Below are 20306 nucleotides of genomic sequence, written 5' to 3'. Positions count from 1 at the left end.
GTGCATGGGAGCGCTAGCAGCTCCTAGGAGGCCCTGGAGCGTGGGTGACGTAACCGCGAGCGTGTGTTATGTGTGCGTTTAGCGCTGCAGGTTTGCAAATGTCGGCGTTGGCCATGAAATGGGGCGCGGGGCGGGGGGCTGTCGGGGCATTAGCCGCTGCTAAGGACGCCCGATGTGTGCGTGTGCGACCCCAACTGACTCCGTTCCTGCTATCGGGAAAGTCTATCTGGACAAGGTCGCAACAGCAGGCGGGGTTTGCAGCAGGAAATACCGTGCATGCACCTGCAGGAGGGGCGCACGCCACTGTTTTTTTTTTGGCACGGAAATTGGAAATATTCCTGCAATTGACCTCTTCTTGGCCCAATTTCAGGAAGAAAACCGAAATAAATTGGTGCCGGTTTAAGTGCACGCGGGTTTTTGGCAATCGCTGCAATAAAATGGGATCACCGGAAGTGATATCAACTTCCTTAAGATAATGACCCAATTACAAACAAGCCATTACGATTCTTTAAGGTTTGCACTTGGCGGTAATAAACTAATAAAGCGACAACAGGTTTGCCGATAGATAATAAAAATTGATTTTTCGATTTTTCTAGTTTTTCCAATTTAAAATTTAAATGGCAGTTAACAAGAAATGAAGGTTAACAAATGAATGAACGAATTATACAAAATAATGTCAAGTTCTCGGAATCAACAATGAAATTCCTTTGAAAAAAGTAAAATTTCCTGGTAGTGTGACCGACTGACTCTATAGGACGGATACTCTTTCCATTTTCTGTTTATTTCGGAAGAAACAAAATAATTACGTATGTAGGCCAGTGTTAATAATTTCCGGAATTTTGCATGACTTATCTTTATAGTTTCGTTAAAGATAAAAAGGTTTTTTTAGTTCAGTAATACGTTTTAATTACACATTAACCAGAATAATTCCCAATTCAGAAATTTTACTACTGGTTCAAAATCTGTATTCAAAAAATCAATCCAAAATAAATAAAAAAGTAAAGTTAAAAAACCAAAAATTCTGACAAGAATTAGTGGTTTCATTTTTTCTTGAGTTCATGAAATCACGAAAATAGTTATTTACATCTTGAAACCACAATATCCTCAAAAACATTTTTTTTTAAATTAGTCTGTATTTACGTTACTCACTGGAAATGTTTGTAATGGAATTTCTTTATTTCTATGGATTTATAAAAATCTTCGGGATGTACTGCAGAGAATTTCTGGGAAGTAGTCTAATAATTTGAATACAAGTTGTCCACTTTGATTTAATCAAAAGAAAAAAATATATTGAAGGACTACGGGGATTTTCCAATTTGCTAATTTTAAGAATTTCTTGGCGATTTCTGGAGATAATTTGGGATTATCATTAACGCAGTTAAGAATTCCGATGGAATTTACCTGCGTATATTTTTCAGAAATTATAATTCAAGACAGAAAATATGAAAATCCTTTTTTGTCCTGAAAAGAATCCTAAAGAATGAGGTATTTCAGGATGAGATCGCTTTAATTTCTTAATTTAACTAAGGAATTAATTTAATTAATAATAATTCTATTTCATCATAGTGACATTTATGACGTCATTCGTTTTTGATATAATTCTTATTTTTTATAGTATACCGGGTGTCTCGTCTAAGACTGTCGAGCTGAATATCTCAGTTATTTGGCAAGGGATTGTTATGAAATTTAGTAAAATGTACATATTTTAGAAGGTGATTTTTCATATAGGAGTAAGAAAATGATCTCAAGTTAAAAATGTAATTTTGACTCACATTTTTATATAATTTATTACTATTAGATTTTTAAATCCTGAAAAATAGATGTCTACACAAAAAATACCAAATCGTTCGTCTGATCCTACAAAAAAATTAGATTCTGTTAAGTATAAAAATGTGATTGATAAAAATGTAAAATAGTTATTAATGATCTCTACCTGAAACTATAGATTACATTAACTATTATTTTTTTAAAGTGTCTGAATAATTTATAATAATTAACTTTGAGAGAAAATGCAACATTGGCATTTCTATAGTTTTGAAACAGCTAATACGTTTTTGCATCTATGTCCACATAAAGTATAGTTTTTTTCATTTTTTCTTGTAAAACAGACGTTTTTTATAAACGAGTTTCTTCTTCCAGCGATTTTTATTGACGATGAATTTTTTTTATATAAATCTTAAATGATTTAACTTTTTAAAAAGGTATGTAAAATTACGTTTTTATGAATAGAATTGTTGCATTAATTGGAATTTTAATATCTATTATCTAAAATATCTCCATTTTAAATTTCATAAAAATCCGTTGACAAATAACCCAGATATGAGGTTCGAAAGTCTTAGGTGACTCACCCTGTATGGCAATCGACATTATTGTTCACTGTTTTAAATGATACACATCTCTAACTTTCTGGTAATAAGAAAAAAAAATAATTAAAAAAATTAATAAATTTAGTGAAAATAAAAAATATTGACAATTAAACAAAGAGGGCTGTATTTTTTTGTTTTTGACATATTTCATAAGCGGTAATTGTGTTTTATAATTTTTTCGTACAATTAGCATGAAAACGCGTAATATGACACCAAACACAAAAAATAAACCAAAAACAATCACACCCTATAAAATAATGCAAGAACACAAAAATAAATGTATAATACTTTCAATAACTCAGAACTTTTTAAATTTAATTTTCTTCTTTTTCTAAATTTTTATGCTAAATTTTATGATAAAAAGATAAATGAGTACTATCTAAACCACTAATAAAAAATGTCAGTTGTCATTTAAAAAAATTGAATATCGCGTCATTACTCAAAAACGAATGACGTCATAAATGTCACTATGATGTCAAAATGAAGCATTAAAAAAATTAAAACGACCTGTTCGCGATTTTTTTTTGAAAAATTAGTTATAATCGTAACAGTCGTAATAAAGAGATGAATTTAGTGCATTACTTTTGGTTCAGTCTGTTTTTAAAAAATTAATCACAGATTCGAAAACAATCTAAAGTTTAATTTTTTCTAGTCAGTTTTAATAAATCACAAAAATTTTTTTTATCTCCGGAAATCCCGGAACGCACCAATTACGTGAATGGTTATGATTACGAAAAATTCCATATGATCCGAAAATCTGCATTTTTTAAATCAAGTCTAGAATTCATAACTTTGGCTGAAGCTAATTCAAACTGAAATGATTTTCCTAGTTTGCTTTTAATTGTGAAAACTTGGTGCTAATTTTTAGCACGACTCTGGAATTAATTACAGTTACACCCAACGCATATTTCCTTTCAGTTCTTATCTCATCTCTTGTGAGCCTCAACCTTCAAAATCCAGTTACCGCAACTGTTCGTCACATCCCAAAAACGTGAAAATCCAATTTACTTATTTTCTCGATAGAAACTGTTAATTTACGCACTTAACATTCATAAGATGACATAAAATCGCATCCTTGACCACCTCTAATAACAACTTCCGGAATTTTGTTTACAACATGAAAAATCACTCTAGTGTAATAAGAAAAATCCGCCAGATCGCCCCGGAAAAAACTCGTCGGTTATCACCGCTGGAGCATTGCTCCCAATGCATGAGAAACCATTTTTTTTTGGCAAAAAGATAACGAGGTCGAAGGCCACCTGCGTCGAATTCGGCGTCCCCTGCACTTTTGACCTCTTTCTAATCAAGGGTTTTGTATTCAAAATTTTAAATTCCATGGCCGTGGAACAACGTACATTCAGCTCATGAATTTTTCGTGTGTGCATTTGTTAAAAAAAGGATTTTTTTATTTACACGATCGCGCTTATCTATTGAATTTCCAAATACTCATGCACTGATAAAGTGCCCATTTTATTTCGGTGTTTACACACTCGGTAAAAATCCAAGGTCGGACACTTTTCAGATATGAATTTTTTTCCACGTTGAAAATATTTACACGTAGAGAGAAAGATAACGCGCTTTTACACCGATTGCAACAGATTCGAGGACACAGCCAAATTAACCAGCGGCGCGACGTGAAACAACAACAATTTTTCAAATTTTCGATTCATTTTTCGCATTAAATTTATTACCATTCGACTAATTAGCCCACTTACATATTGATTGCTTCTTCAAATCACATTCATAAAGGTTTGTCGTAGAGATAACACATGACTTCACTGTAATTTTGTAACCTTGCATAGGCTCAATGATTTTTTTTTATCTTAATGATATTTTTTATAATACAGTAGCGTTAATTCGTATTTTTATCAAAGATAAAGGTTTTATTCTCCGAAAACATATTTCTGATAGATTATACCCAAATATTCTCTAATTAGGGATAATCAGACTGAATAATTGGAACAAATTTTCTTGGTAACGATTTTCCTTTTAATAATTCAGGAATAGACTGCCAACAATTTCAGGTCTAGATTTTAAAAATTTCTATTTGCTGCTACGCCAACGTCACATTTTCTCTCAAAATTAGTTATTATAAATTATTTATGCACTCCAAAAAATAAATAGCTAATGTGATTCATAGTTTCAATGAGACTTAAAACTTACTTAAAAAAATTATTTGGTAAAATGCGACGTTGGCATTTACATAGTTTTGAAACAACTTATAACTGTCTATTACGTCCAAATTTTTCAGTTAATATTATGTACAGACTGCAAAAAAAGTAATGTACAAAATTCATATCTTCTTTATGAGTCATAATTAAAAAAAAATACTAGAATAGGTCGATTTTATTTTCTTAAATGCTTCATAATGATATTATAATGAATATTTGAGGTCATTCGATTTTGAGTAATGACGTCATTTTTAACTTTTTTAAATGACAACTGACATTTTTTTATGAGTGTTTTAGAGAGTATACATTTTTATCTTTCTGGTGAAAATAAAAAAATAAGAAAAGGAAAACAAAAAGTTACTAAAAGCATTGAGGATATTAGACAAATAGCTTTATCTTTTCGTGCTTGTTTTATTTTATAAAGGGGTGATCGTTTTTTGTTATTTTTTGTGTTTATGTGTCACATTATGTATTTTCATGTTTATTATATAAAAAAATATTTAAAAAAATTCCGCTTATAAAATATATCAAGAACAAAAATATATTAAAAAATTATATATAATTTATTTTTTTTATTTAAAAAAAATTAATTGTATTTTCTTATTACCAGAAAGATTAAGATGTGTATTATCTAAAACATAGATTTAAAAAAATTAAGAATGACGTAACAACTCAAAAACGAATGACATGATAAATCATAAATTTATCATAAATAAATCATAACATATCAAAATGTAGCATTTAAAAAAAGAAAATGGACCTGTTCGTTTTTTTTTTTTTTGAAAAATGCCTAATAATATTGTTGCAACGTTTTGCTTGTAAATTTATTGTGTTTTATTACAGATTGGCTGTAGTCTTTCAGACGAACCGATAGGTATCGTAAATGTCTTTGAATCAACCTTGTCAAAACATCTTCATGTGAGAGTTGATTATCATAAACAGCATTAACTGCTGTAAAACTTATGGTATTCAAAGAAAACTTTGCTACAATAATGTTGTTATTTTAAGTGCGTTACTTTTGGTTTAGTCTGTATTGTTACCACGTTAAGTTTTCATTTTGTAAATACGTTTTCTGAAAAATTATTTATTTCAGAGAAATCTACGTAAATCCCTCTTCAGATCCAACTTTTCAGATCGCAAAAATGACAATTTTTAAATTTTTTAGTCACTATTAACTTAGGAATATATCTTAAAAAAATTGTCGGTACAGACTAAATGCACAGTAAAGCTAATAAACGAACACTAAGGGCCGGTTTACAGAAAGCTAAATTAAAATTTCATTAAAAATTAAACTAATTCGAATTAAGTTGCCATTTAAAATACATTGACAAATGTCAAGTTAATCAATTTGGTCACGTGATCAGTTAGTCACACATTTAATTGCAATTTAAATTAATGACGTTTTTATAAACCGGTCAAATAATAAATGGACAGTAGAAAAAATAAATGTACAGAAGAAATAATAAATGCACCCTCAATAGCGGTTTATACATAGAAGCATCATTAATTTAATTCGCAATTAAATGCATGATTAACTGATCACATGACCAAATTGAACAACTATGATTGGTCTATTCGCTTTGTTAAGTTTTAACAACCAGTTAAATTTTAACAAAGCTTTCTATAAACCGGTCCTTAAAATAATAAACGCACAGTAAAAATCATAAATAAATAGTTGAAAAAAATAAATGTATAGTAGAAACAATAAATGTACAGTAAAAATTTAATAATAAATGCACATTTAATATACATAGGGCTGTAATTACAAAACTGGATAGTCTAAAAATAGGTTTTTGTTTTAAGTAAATGTATTTTCAAGTAAAAAAAAAAACGATTAGCACTGCAAGTTCAAAACACTGATAGTTGCAGTCACCCAAAATAAAATTACGCGTCTACTATTTCGAATTAATAAACAGAATTGAAGATCAATCAAATTTTTCGTTAATTTTTGCGAAACAATTTTAGAGTAACTTTTTTTGAACAAATATTATCGTTTTTCAGTTTATTTCGTTTAAATACAAACAAAATAAAGTAAAATAGGCAAATTATAATAACATCAATGTTATTTATTATTTTGTTTTTACAAGAACTTACAAAATAAATGAGTTTTAGATTCAAAAGTAAAATAAGTTGAATGAAATAAGATCTAACTAATAGCAGTTCTAGCGAAATTGTTCGAGAGAAAATACTTATTCAATGTTTTTGGGTTTGGTTTGAGTAAAATTTTGCGAATATTTCCTTTCTGGTTAAAAAAAAAGACAAAAACTATTTCATTTTCGACCTAATCTAGGTAACTTTTGCTTTAGCGACATCTCTAAACTTACAACTTTTAACTCAGAAAAAGAACATGATTTTCAAACCGCTTATTTTGACAAAATTTCAAACAATCATTCCAAAGAATGATAAACAATATATCAGACTTCTCTTACGATTTCTGATGATTTATAACAGCGGCTGTGGTTGTGCGCGTCATTTTCATTTTGGGTGACTGTACATTTTAGCTACCCTTCATTAATTTTTTTAATGGCAGCTCGTATATTTTGAAATGTTGGGGAAAGATGTTGAAAATGCTTATCTAACTCCAAAAGAAAGAAAAATGTCTATTTGTTTTTGTTAGGGGTGATTTATTTTTGTAATTTAAAAGTTCAGTAATCTTCGATTTTGAGCTAATTTAAAAAAAAAGCTTGATTTAATTTGCAAGAAATAAAAACCAACATTTAATGCATTTTAGGTTTCATCTCAATATCACTAGCTACCCTTACTTTTAAAATTTTAAATAGCACCTCCTACTTTGTAACACACCATTTGAAATAATTAAAGTTTATTATGTTTACTGCGCAAACTGAAATTAAATACTGTGAATAACCGATTTTTTACTGAACAAATTTTAATAAAATACTGTGCGTGGTTTATATTTTTATTTATATTTATTTATATTTTTCACTATGCAAAAAATAATTAAATACTGATCAAAATTGAATTGATTACCACCCAACCACCCATAACTTTAAAGAAATTAAACTTTGCCTACGCCTCTGGTGAGCACCAAAGGCTTTCTCCTTCGGTGGTAATTATTTTACCTCTGCTATAAATAGCGCATTATTTTTCGGTTTGAGGCAATTTCGGTAAACCCCTATTAAAAACCAACCGCATACACCTTATTAGGTAATAGGATAAAAAATTCAGGTAAAGCGAGGCAGGTGATGCGAGAGGAATTAGACATTTGTATGTATCTTGCTTGAATATCGGAGGCCAAAAATTAGACGAACATTGCATGCGTTAAATTAAAAACACGTCGACTTTTACAACATGAAAAAGTTTAGGGAAATTGTGGTCGCTCAATGACGTTTGTTTCTAAGACCAATGCCATTTGAAAAAAAGTCATTTGATTGTTATAATACGTTTCAATTAAATCTCGTCGGAAATCAGTGGGCATTATCCCCCTTTTAGCCTAAAATTGATTATCGCCGGAATCCAGATCCGGCCTCGTCGACTCGCCACCTGCTACATTGTCGGATGTAGCGCCCGGAGCTGTCGATTTAAAAAACAGCACGCTTTTCATTTAATCATTCGGTTGTCCACTGATTGAACTTCGATGTTTGGATGGAAACTCGGAGGTCGCCCCAAGAGTTTACATTAAAAAATGAACACGACCCAAAACATTTTTAAGCCCGTTTGATTATTGATAAGATTTGCTCAGAATGTGCTAATTTTTATCGATCCACTGCTATTTTTGGGGAATTTTCGATACGCACAATTGAAACACTGCTCCACGCAGGGGCGTAACTGTTTTTTTCGCACAGCGTACTCCCCACTAGGCATTCCCGGGCAATATCTTTGTTGCTAACCAACAAAAATCATTACTTTTTGTTCGGTTCGATAAAAAAATTAATTGTGGATCAGCTGCATGCAAATTGGGTTAGAAATGGGTATTTTTAAGCGGAAAGTGGGTCAGTAGTGAGGCAATGAAACGCAGAGTGCAACACGTCCAAGTTCCCGTAATAATAGTCCAGTCAAGTGAGCCTTTATTAAATCTAAATGTTGATTTAACTTACTGAGAAGTATATCAAAAAGTTTGGTCGAAGAATTTGTTGCTTCAACCCTCGAGAAAGGGTTAAAAAACAAGAATAAAGTGTTTTAGATAAAAATGAATTTTGCATAAAGTTTTACATAACAATGTTAGCTTAACTTTTTTTCTACACACTGTTTAAAAATGGTTGTTCATCAAGTCAGCAATGAAATTGTACGTAATGTGCCGCTTAACTTAAAATGTTAATGCCCTCAAAAATGACAGATCCGTCAAAATAATGCAAAAAGGCTTCGAATCAAAAAACGAAAAAATACTCAACAAAAAAATCAAGAAAATATAAAACACACATCATGACAAACTCTACACTTGAAACAAATTTGCCGAAAAATACAAAACAATGAGTAAAAAGCTAATTCAATTATTTGACATTTCAATTATTTGGGCGAAGCGGCACATTAAATTTGAATTACATAGTTGACTTGATGAACAATAATTTTGGAACACACTGTACTTTCAAATTAACAGAGTATCGAGTGATTAAATGTAAAGAGATGATATGTACAATTTTACAAAATCATCATCATTACTTGATTTTTTATAAAAAAAAATCTGCTGAATTCGAGTCCGAATGTCGTTTTTGGATTTGAGTTGACTTTATTTACCGAAAAATTTACAAAAACCTACAATTAAACAAATTTTGCGGTTACATACTTCCTTCTATCTTTGTTCTAGATAAAGCTAAATATTTTTTTCACGGATTACCGAATAAATGCAGATTTTTAGTTCTTGTATGACAAAAATTCTCGTCAAAAAATAGTTTGGAATGAACAAAAATTTCGTAATTATTTAGTTCTACTTCATCACTTTTTTTGACTTTTCAAATACGTTCACGAAATAAAAATGTTCTTTCTTCTGATATTATTTAATTTAATTAACAAAATTAGGGTGGCTAAACGTAAAAGGGTTATAACTGATAACTTTAAAAAAATTACTAAGCATAAGAATTATGTATTAACTTTCTTTTTATAAAATAACAAAGTTATGGACAAGCATGGCTATTGTAAAAAACAAAAAAATGCTTCGGATAAATTTGGCTTTTTAGAAATAAGGTTATAAAAGTTGTGAGATACCAATGACATATTGCCAAAAACATTAAGTTAAAGTCCAGTGCTTTAATATTGTATACAATTGCAAAAAAAAAGTAAATAACACAGTTGATTTAGTACCTCTTTAGGTTCGAAAAGCTACAAACACAAAAATAAATAAAAAATTTTAATAAATTTTGGATGTCCCAGTTTTTTATATCTACGGATGGATTTATAACAAATGGTATAAAAAATGTTTTCATCATACAAAAGCTATTTATTTTGAAAAATAAAAATAAAAATTGCAATAACTTTGTTACTGCAAAAAATAAAAGCTAATACATTTCTTAGTAAATAAAAACCCTGCAACTGTGTAACTTACTATGATTTTTTTTAAAGTTCTATTTACTTATCACTTATAGCCGAGCTTTTAGATCGTCCGTCACTTTTGAATCACCCTGTATACATAATACTTTAACTTTAACATCGTTTGACTTAAATATAAGAAATTAACAAAAATAATTAATTAATAAAGATTAATAAAAAAAGAAAATTAATAAAAATAGAAAACGAAAAACTGAAAATAAATTAAAGAAGTGTTTATTTAAGTGAATAAAATGCAAAATAGGTAAAGAAAAGTTAAATAGACTTTTTAATTAAGAACGGTGTTTCAAGTAAAATACATTTGATTATAAACTCCAACTTTTGTAAACGAAAAAATCTGCAAAAAACAATTAAAAACTCCCTTTACTTTTAACCGCCCTAACTCTCTGTTAATTTTAATATTAGAAAAGTCAAAAAAACATTTTTATCGTCTGTACTTATTTAAAAAGTCAAAAAAGTGACGAAAAAAAACTAATTTGTAAAATTTTAATTCATTCCCAAATATTTCTGGACCTTACTATTAATTTTAACTAATTTGTTGGTGGTTTACCATTTTTAGCCCTAGAAATGTTTGCAAAAACAAACGCTTCAGAGGCGCTTTCATTTTTTGCATTTTTAACTTTAAAAGTAAAAAAATTTCACCACACACAAATGCAATTTTACAAAAAAATGCATTTTTTTGGTTTTCTTCTATCAAAACATAGCCTTGTGTTACTACGTAAAAAAATCCGCATTAATTGAGAAACCCTTTCCAAAAAATATGAAGTTTCTAGCTTTATCCAAGAGAATAAAAATTTCTCCAATTTTTGGTTTTTGTAAGTTTTTCTGTAAAACGTCTTTTCCAAAATGAAGACAATTTCAAATCTAAAAACGACATTCGGATTCGAATTCACCACAAAATTTTACACAAAAATCAAGTGCTATGACGATTTTTTCAAATTGTACTACACATCATTCCTTTACATTCAACAACTTTGTTAATTTGAATAATATCAATAGTCAAGAAAACATTGTATGCATACAATTTTTATTCACAACTACATATTTTTTAATTGTTACTGATTTTAAATAGTCTTTAAAAACCACTTTATTTTCGTTTTGTCAACCCATTCTTGGGGATTGAAACAAAAAATTCTTTGGCTAAACGTTTTTCATATAATACTCGTCCTTCACAGTAACTAAATATGAAAAATGCAGGCTTATCCCCAACATTTTGATTTAAAGGCTTATTTGAGTGGACTATAAGAAATGGATATTTTTATTCGAAAAGTGGGTCAGTTGTGAGGCAATAAAACGCAGAGTGCAACACGTCCAAGTTTTCGTAACATCGGAACATAACCATTAATCTTGCTATGTTCCGCCACTGGTCGCTGAAACCTTGTGAATTATCCCAAGTTTATTAACCCTGTCTATTGTAAATTATGTATAAGTGAAAAGGAAAAAGTTTGGCCGCCCCCGCAGGTCTCGTTCGATTGATGCGCCGCCCCTGGCTTAAATAATATGTTGCCAGGACATCCGTGCAAGGTCAATGAAAGTGGCAGAAACAGAGCGAAAGTGAAATGTCACCGGAGTGACGGACCGGGAGGCGGCGGCGGCGGCAGCCGCCCACGGACCGGGAGGCGGCGGCGGCGGCAGCCGCCCCCGGGCCGGGGCAGCGCTCAGCCTTGGCCCTTGAGCGTGGGCAGACGTCGAGGACGGCGGAGGACGCGGGCGGCGGCGTCGAGTCGTCGCGCAGACACCTTGCACTCGCTTTGCAGGCAGCCGCCGCCCCCGCGCCGCCCCCGCCGCACTGCGTGCCGCACTCTCAGGGTCGATCGTCGTAAAGCCTTCACTTTCTCTCCACATTCAATTATTCTGCGCCAAAAATCGAAAGCGCTCTATGCACCCGCGGCGGCGGCGCCGACGCCGTCTCTCCACCAGGTGCCCCCAAACACTTTCACCGCCCCCAGGAAGTTCAAGGTCGCGCGATTATTCACGCTAATTGCTTTAAATAATAAAAGCAAGCCCTCGAAATGTACACGGTCGAGCCCTAATTTAATTATTCCGAACAGAAATCACATACGCCGCCACCGTCACCGCCGCAAATAACAAATGAAAATTGCACTGCTGACACGTGCGACGCCTAAATTGAACTAATGAAAGTGGGCGGTGGAGCCCTTAAGGGGCGCACTTTACGCAACTTTGCCGCTGAAGTGAGTTTTAGGGCACGCCGAGATGACTTATTTCCAAAAACACCACCCAAAAAGACTTTACTTAAAATCAAATGAATTTATGATCAAACAAACCTGTTTTATTTCTTATTCCCTTATTCGTATCGACTAAAAGTTAATCATGAATAAATTGGACACAATTTCAACAAAACAGTTTCCCTTAAAAACGCCCGTAAAGTGAACAATGAGATTCGCAAAGTAGACAAGGTTCATATCTTATAAATTATAATATGTCGTTATTAACTGAAATCGGCCTTAAACTGTCCATATGTTTGTTATTTATATTTTCTGACTCTATTATTATACAGGGGCGATCAAAAATCGAGGCACCATGTGTGGTAGAAAAATGCTTACATAGTAAAAAAAATAAAAAAAGAAAAAAAACAAAGTTACATATTTTTTCACGTAGAATCTAATTATGAAAAAATATATAGGGTATTCGATTTAAAAATATATATATATATATATATATATAACTTTGATTCCACCACCCTGTTTGTATACCTTGTATACAACACCCTGTGATTAATAAAAATATTTTTAGTTTGTGGGCTTTAAATCGATCTATAGACTAATATAAATGGTATGGCAGTAAGTCAAGCAGTAAAAAAGTTATAGACCGGTTACATCCCCCAGGTCACCCTGTTTGGATTAAATAAAAGTTACTGATATAAAGATTTTGAAATAAATGATATGTGATAACTCAATTGCTGAAAACTAAAAGTGAATTTAAAAACACAAGACGAATCAATTATATGTTATTTCTGATTTTTTTAGATGCAACCAGTAACTGAGTATTTTTCTTTGAACACCGTAAAATTTTACAGCAATTAATACTGTTAATAAAAATCAATCCTCACAATAAGATGTTTAGACAAGGGTGATGCAAAGAAATTTACGATAGCGATCGGTTCGTCAGAAAGACTACAACCTGTCTGCAATAAATTAAAATTAGACAATAAGCTTGCCGGAGTGATTTGCTTAAAGGGTCCCAGCAGTTTGGGGTGATCTCAATAAAATTTTATGGTGTACAAGCAAAACGTTGCCACAATTTTGTCAAGTGTGTCTTGATAGCTTTGTTAAAATTTCAATATAGATTATTATTATTTAATAGTTAAAAAACCAATGTTCATGCAGTTAATGTTTAAAAATTAAACGCATCAGTACCAACGTGGTAAATCAGTAAGTGTAATTAGTATTTTTGGTTGTCTCTTAGGACATGATGTCCGAAGTAACCCATAAATAATTCACCTGCCTGTAATTATTATTCATCATTGTGTTCGGTAACGATTATTTAGTGTGGAATATAAAAACATAAAACTATAAATGAAAACTGAATAAGTTATAAAACTAAGTTTGTAGCTCCAGATTTTTAAAAATACGACAATATTTTTTGCTGGTGTAATATGTTCTATAGGTCTATAAGTATATGTTCTATAGATCATTATATTTAGATGATTGGGAAATTAAATAACTGAGAAAATTCATCTTGCTCTTGGTAGAAACCCTTCTTCGTCCAGGCCTAAGACTTCTGTCTCAATCTTTTTCAAATATTGAAGACGGCATTATTAACAATATTCGAAGCATTAGAAATTATTCCAAAAAATGTTTTAATTACTTTCAGTTTTTTTGACAAGTAGTGTCAAATTTCAAACTTCACATCTGAGTGTGTCTTAATTAACTAAATTTTATCGAAAAATTGGAACAAGACTTGTCCGTCCCTTTTTTTGTCTACAACTGTACAACTACGACTGTAACCAATCAGAACGTGTGATGACAACCACGTGATAATTTGTGACCAATAGAAACTAACTGATAGTATTAATAAGATTGCCTTGAGCGCTTGACAGTCGTGTGACATTTAAAAATACAGCTGATATTAAAAAACAATTGTTTTGTTATGACGTTTTTGATCGTAAAAAAAATAGTGTATGCAGCTCGAACTTAATGGTTATTAAGACACCTGTACATTTATTTTCGAACTCGTTTCTTCAAATTATAATTAAGTCGACATTAAAGAGTTTAAAATTTTTAAAATTTAAATATTTTTAATATCTGAATCCTAAATTATAAACACTATTTTAAAACACGATTTCGATAGCAACGTGTTTTCACTATTTTAAAACACCCTTCCCATAGCGACGTGTTTTAAATTAAAATGTTCCAACAAAAAAAAATTAATACCACTCATGCGAAAACGCTTAATGTTCTCGGGTGTCTAGGTATGCAACTCGCATACGCTCGTTGCATAACGACAGCACTCGAACTTTAAGCTTGTGTTTTCGCACTTGTTTATTAATAATTAAAAAAAGTCAATAATAAAGCAAGAATGAATAGAAAGATTTTTAATTTAATTTTACTTTTTGTAACTGCGTTACTTTAAACTGGCCTTGTATGCGTAATATCAATTAAAACAGGTATTAGTGACAGCTGACAAGGCGAAAGCGGCGACGTTTTAATTTAAAACCGCCCTTTTGGTCCCTTTTTGGGTTGTGAGCAATAAACGTTTTTTAGAATTAGCGCAAGCAAATAACGGGACATTAAAATTCATTTGACAGGTCATGTATGAATTTTTTCCCGGTTTCATCCCCTGGATTTAGTTACTTTAATTTTTTCACTGTGACCAAAGCTGTTGTGTCACTATTAATTTAAAATATTTGACGTTTAGCTCTCGCACGATGAGGTTTTTTTCAAACGAACGCAATTTCTCGTTCTATTTAATTTAACCGAAACGTTTACGCATAGAGAGCATTCCCAACGTTAGAAATCGATCGGCACTTGCACTTTCCATCGTCCTCCGCCCCTCTGAGTCGGGAAACCCCCGAAACTAGGGCACCTCTTTATGATTTTTTCCCCGAGTTAACACTAGACAGGAGACACTTTTCATGTTGATTTATCACCGTGTCGTAAATCCCGCTCGTAAAACGTCAAATTCCACACCCCTTTTATACATTCATGGATATTTCACCTACGATTTACAATCCATAATTATTACGAGCTTTGATTAGACGCGCACGCCGATGGATCATTTCTGGCACCTGCCCAAAATACTCAACATCTCATCAGAGTGAAATAAAAGGGAAACCTTGATTGGTTTCTGGTTCTTTTTTAATCGCCAAGGTCACGAGTGAATTAAACCGTCAATCGAATTATTCAACGCCAAGACAAAGACATTAGAATCATTGAACGAAAAAACTGATATGCATATAAAAAAATATACCAACTTAATTAAATGCAACCCAAAAAATCCACAATATACGAGATTGTGATTTTATTTAATGACAAATTATTTTAAATAATTTTATATGAATCATCCTGTATAGTGGGTACTACAATCGTTTCCAATATCCAATAAAATGTTTAAAGTTTTGCTGGAAATAATATTAAAAAAAATATTTTTAAATAAGTATTCAAAGAAGAAGTAACTTAATGCACAATCTGAGGTTACTATGATATAGCTCAAAATGTAATGTCCACTCAGTATCACGTTTAAATTTTTCGCTACATTGCAAAACAACGATTTCAGAATTGAACAAAGAATTCAAAATTTTTATTCGCGAATATTTTTTTTTGAATTCTTAAGTGGTTCTTAAGTTGTGTATGCATTTTTTTTAAAATAGGAACATGCCATATTTTTTTATACAGAGTGTCCCTTTAAATAATAATAGAAAAGTAGGTAAATGTTTTTTTTTACAAAAGCCGTAGATACTAACCCCCTGCCTCACCTAAAATTATTTTCAAATTTACAGGCTGTTTCAGAAATTACCTACAAAATACATATGTATATATGTTTTTTTTAAATTGATCACCCTAAGTTTTATTGTGTTTTTAGATGTAGCTTTCAATAACGATGATTTTGATGTAAACTGTTATTGATCGATTCCGATTATTTTTAGTTTTTTGACGAAAAAACACACTTTTTTAAAAATATATTACACAAGGCCTAGAGATCCTAAAAACTTTAAAGGGTAAAGTTCAAACTTGATTCTGTACTAACTGAGAAGAGTATTGTGATCAGAAACGTAAAAAAAATAAAAATTTTGTTAAAAATGGAATAACTTAAAAAAGTTAAATAGAACGTCCTATTTTTGTTTCTATTTCTCAAGGATTTTTAAAATCGCCTATTTAGAAACGTAAAGCTTCAAATAACAAAAGTTAATAAGTAAAAAAGTATTTGACTTTAAAAGTTAATTTCAGCAACAATGCAAATTATTCATATAAGTATTGTTATTACCACAGCAAACCACAGGAACTCCACCATAGATTATTTGTTAGATTTAAAAATTTGGGGATTTAAAGATTTAAATATCAAAATTTTAGATAATTCACTGTAATACCTATTACATTATGATGAATAATGACCTAAGGGTAGTAACATAAAACGTATTACAGTAAAACCTCTTAACAAGGGACACCGATAAGAAATCTTTAATTGTCCGTTGAAGAGAGGTGTCCACTAATGGGAGGTGAAAAATTTTAATATTGGTTTTGTTACTATCCCACAAAAATGCCCGTTGGGAACAGGTGTCCATTATTCAGAGATGTCCATTAAAAGAATGTATTAGGTAAAAATTTCACTTTTCGAATAGTGAAACAATAGTTAAGTAATGATGTTTGAAATGTTTTAAGTTAAATATCTTTTGATTAAGCAGAAGAGACTGTTAACTGTTAATGTTATTAGTGTTCCGTTTAAAATCTTTAAGTTATTCTACTTGCAACAAGCGTTTTCGTTTTTTTTTATCTTCTTAATTATAGTGGTTTAAAAAAATATTTCCTTAAAGTTTGAACTTTACAGTGGTAAAAGTTCTGCTTTATAAGATTATTAGTTTTTAGGTAATAAATTAAAAAACAGCATGTTTTCGTCAAAAAAATATTTCAAAAACTAACCAAATCGTAAACAATTTAGAAAAACATTAGTGTTAAAAAAGTTACATCCAAAAGTAGAAAAAACCTAGGTGTTGTTCAATTTGAAAAAAACATAGGTTTGTATTGTAGCAATTTCAGAAACACCCTGTATGTATGCAAATCATTTTAGGTAAATCACGGCGTTAATAGATATCTAAGGCTTTTCAAAAAATAATAACATTTAAAGGTTAAAATAAATATTGGACTTTTCCAACTAAGTGGAACACTCTGTATAGTATAAAAACTACCATGTGAGGATAAATTAAATTCAACTTTATTCGAAACAAATTTTCATAATAATAGATCGAATAACTCAAAAACAAAACAAAATCACATTATTTATAGCACTCTTGATCCCCTATTTTTTATTCACCCTGTATGTATTTTTGATATTCATATCTACCTATACATTTTTGCAAAACTCTGTGAATACATACTCTAACAACATCATTACCAGCAATAAACAACAAAAATTGTGTACAATGGAAAAGAAATTTTTTGCTCGCCACCGTAATTTCCATTTGTTTAATATACAGAATGGCAACTAGAAATGATCATAAATTGCAAATTTTACTTCGACAAAGCGTTTTAGTTAAAAAACAATACAACATTACATTCAAATAATAAAAAATGCGGCCGTAGATAAAATATACTATTCACTTCGTGTATAATGGGCGATATCACACTCAAATAATTAGACGACTCGCTCACTGCGTTCGTTTGTGTTCTAAACAATTCACGTATGATATGATGCACTCATTTAGAGAACATTTTAATTGCGAATAATTTTAATTTCGCTTTCTGTATACCGACCGTTGATACACCAACTATTATTTCAGCTCTTTGTCTCGTAATTTTTTTTTTGTAAATAGTAATTAAAGGTTTTTGACGAGAGAACATAAAACAAAGAATAAAAAACGAACAGAAATTAAATTTTAAACAAATAAAGAACGTGAATTTGCTACATTTTGAGTTTGCTTTTCGCGTCCTTGTCAATTTTCTCGAGCCCACATCCTGTTTTTTGTAAATTTGGTAAAATCGCCGTGGGCGTACAAGCCTCAACCTGAAATTGGCCGTTCTTCGTAATGAAAGTGGTGCAGATGTTCGATATGTTATCTCCAGGAGGCGGAATATGAAATTAACGCGTGCAAACCCCCCAATTAGTCCGTTTTTCGGTAATTTCTAGCAGTGTTTTATGGTTTCGTAGTGAAGGAATAAGGAAGGAACAAGGGGTGTGATGCCGAGGGGTTGGTTAGCTGATTAGCAATTTTGCTCTTCGCTATTACACGGCAGTCAATGAGTCAATCAATAGTTAGGTAGGCATGCATATGCGCTATGTAAGCACCTTCCACACATCCTGCACAAAGGCCGATCGGGACGAACGCCACTGTCGGGGGGCGCCGATGCCGTTTGAAGGTTATAACGCGTTTGATTGGCGGATTTTTCGGGGCGAAAGTGAACAAAAGCACTCACCTGTCGACGAATTTCCTCCAATTTCCCGTTCTAGCCTTCCATAAAATTATAATGCACAGCAATGATTCAGGTACGATTTATTTCGAATTTAAAGACTGGGAAAATCGCGGTTGCCGCGAATTCTTATAATCTAACCTAGCATTTATCACAATTATCACAACATTTATTTAGGTAGTTAATTAGGTACGAGTTTAAGAAATGATTTGCCAGTGTCGAGATGCATTTCTCGGGTAAAACAATCAATTTTATTTCAGGCGAGTTTTGTACACTGGCACTCGGTCTTGCACCTATCGGCGCATGTCAAATTTTACCTTTGCCTTGGTGGTGGATAGACGTTTTTTGCCCAAAGCGGAAGAGTGCGCAACTTGCGTTCGGGCCCACCCCAGGCGCAAACCCACACGCACGTGCGTACTGTGCGTTAAACCACCGACCACACCAGAGGGCGCTACAATACGGGACACTACCTGTTTATTTGGTTGCATAAACACGCCCATCAGAAGGATTTTGTTAAACAATCAAGATTATAATTATTTTTAAAAATAGAGGTTTGATGGATGTCAAAAGGTCCAACATAGACATTGTAGCAAACAATACGTTAGTAAATAGAACAATTATCTTGGCGGAACATTGGAAAGCTCTTATTTAATATAACACAGGGACGGCGATCCCTAAAATAAAATTAAAGTAAAAAATAAAAATGCAAATAAAAACCTCCTTAGTGCTTACGTGATTTCCAAAATATTAATATTTTAAAAAATTAGAAATTTTTAAAAATGTTTATATGCAACTAGTTATACACGCAAAAGTATTTTAAATTGTCTACCTTTGGCAAAATTTTACAATAACAACATAATCTATGCAAGAACCTAAAACTAAAAGAAAAAGAAGAATCACCTAAACGCAAAAAAATACCAATTTAAATTTGGTCCTGGTCCTAATTATATTTTAAAATTTTGCAAATTGAAAGACTATTGTATGCAACCAGCTACATACTCTGGCATATTTTGCATAACCTGTCTATTCCACTTTTAACAGACAAAGTTTATAAAAATTTTTCAACATTGGAAAACCAAAAGAAGTATTAAAATCAAGAACACACAAAGAAGTCTTTACATTCTAGTACCTCTTTGCGTTCTTGTAATTCTAGACCTAATAGTCTAAGGTCCAAATTAAAGCCGTCCTGCACTCACCTGCTTACCGGATAAAACTTATTTAAAGAGTACATTCTTATTCTAGAGCTGTAAAAGAAGTCTTTTAAAATGTGGCCAGTGCTTTATTTAAATAAGAAAAATTGTAAAAAGTAAAAAAAATTGTTTTCTAACAGTGTTAGCTGACATTTTTGAATCTGAGTTACAGGATCCATTCTTTATTCCTAAGAAGAGTTCACTACAGGACCAAAAATATTTTATTTTCTCTTTCACATTGTTAATAAGAAATAATTTTCAAAAAACAGTTTTTTAGATTTTTTTCAGTTTCCAAGATTCTTTAGGATTAAATGTAACTATCACCGCATTTTAAAAGGCTTACTCCCCTACTGCCTGGGTAGAAGAATGTATTCTGTACGTCAATTTCAAAAATGTTACCTAAAATGGCTGTAAAACACTAAGGAAACTAAAAATAAAATCGACGCTTTTAGCTCCTTTGATAACAATCCTGAACATTATTATAAATTTTCTAAACAA

At 31.4% G+C, this 20306-nt stretch overlaps 2 protein-coding genes across 3 annotated transcripts in view; one reads left to right on the top strand and one right to left on the bottom strand.

Moving 5' to 3' along the window:
* The window catches only part of chinmo (Chronologically inappropriate morphogenesis), a 50901-nt gene extending 32002 nt beyond the window's left edge, over positions 1 to 18899 (bottom strand). The window contains exon 1 of one of the 2 annotated variants that reach the window (XM_008194805.3): positions 18625 to 18899. Coding sequence is in view for 1 of the 2 variants with exons in the window: in XM_015980027.2 (XP_015835513.1) it covers positions 4082 to 4166 (85 nt within the window). In the remaining variant the exon portion in view is untranslated. Of the gene's footprint in view, positions 1 to 4081; positions 4182 to 18624 lie in introns of those variants that run through there. The other variant, XM_015980027.2, reaches the window with a different exon arrangement.
* On the top strand, positions 11537 to 12162 carry LOC103312911 (serine/arginine-rich splicing factor 2). Its single transcript, XM_008194773.1, has 2 exons — positions 11537 to 11995; positions 12088 to 12162. The coding sequence occupies exons 1-2, from the start codon at positions 11537 to 11539 to the stop codon at positions 12160 to 12162; spliced, it is 534 nt and encodes a 177-aa protein (XP_008192995.1).
* Positions 18900 to 20306: the final 1407 nt, after the last annotated feature.

This window comes from Tribolium castaneum, chromosome 5, assembly GCF_031307605.1.
Source record: "Tribolium castaneum strain GA2 chromosome 5, icTriCast1.1, whole genome shotgun sequence".
Classification (NCBI taxonomy): Eukaryota; Metazoa; Arthropoda; class Insecta; order Coleoptera; family Tenebrionidae; genus Tribolium; species Tribolium castaneum.
This window is presented reverse-complemented; position numbering and strand designations above follow the sequence as displayed.

What these genes read in the sequence shown, in the direction of transcription:
- LOC103312911 (XM_008194773.1), top strand. Translation starts at nt 11,537, where the DNA reads ATGTTGCCAGGACATCCGTGCAAGGTCAATGAAAGTGGCAGAAACAGA. An exon ending in CCGCCCCCAGGAAGTTCAAG is followed by an intron (nt 11,996 to 12,087) that starts GTCGCGCGATTA and finishes TATTCCGAACAG; the next exon opens with AAATCACATACGCCGCCACC.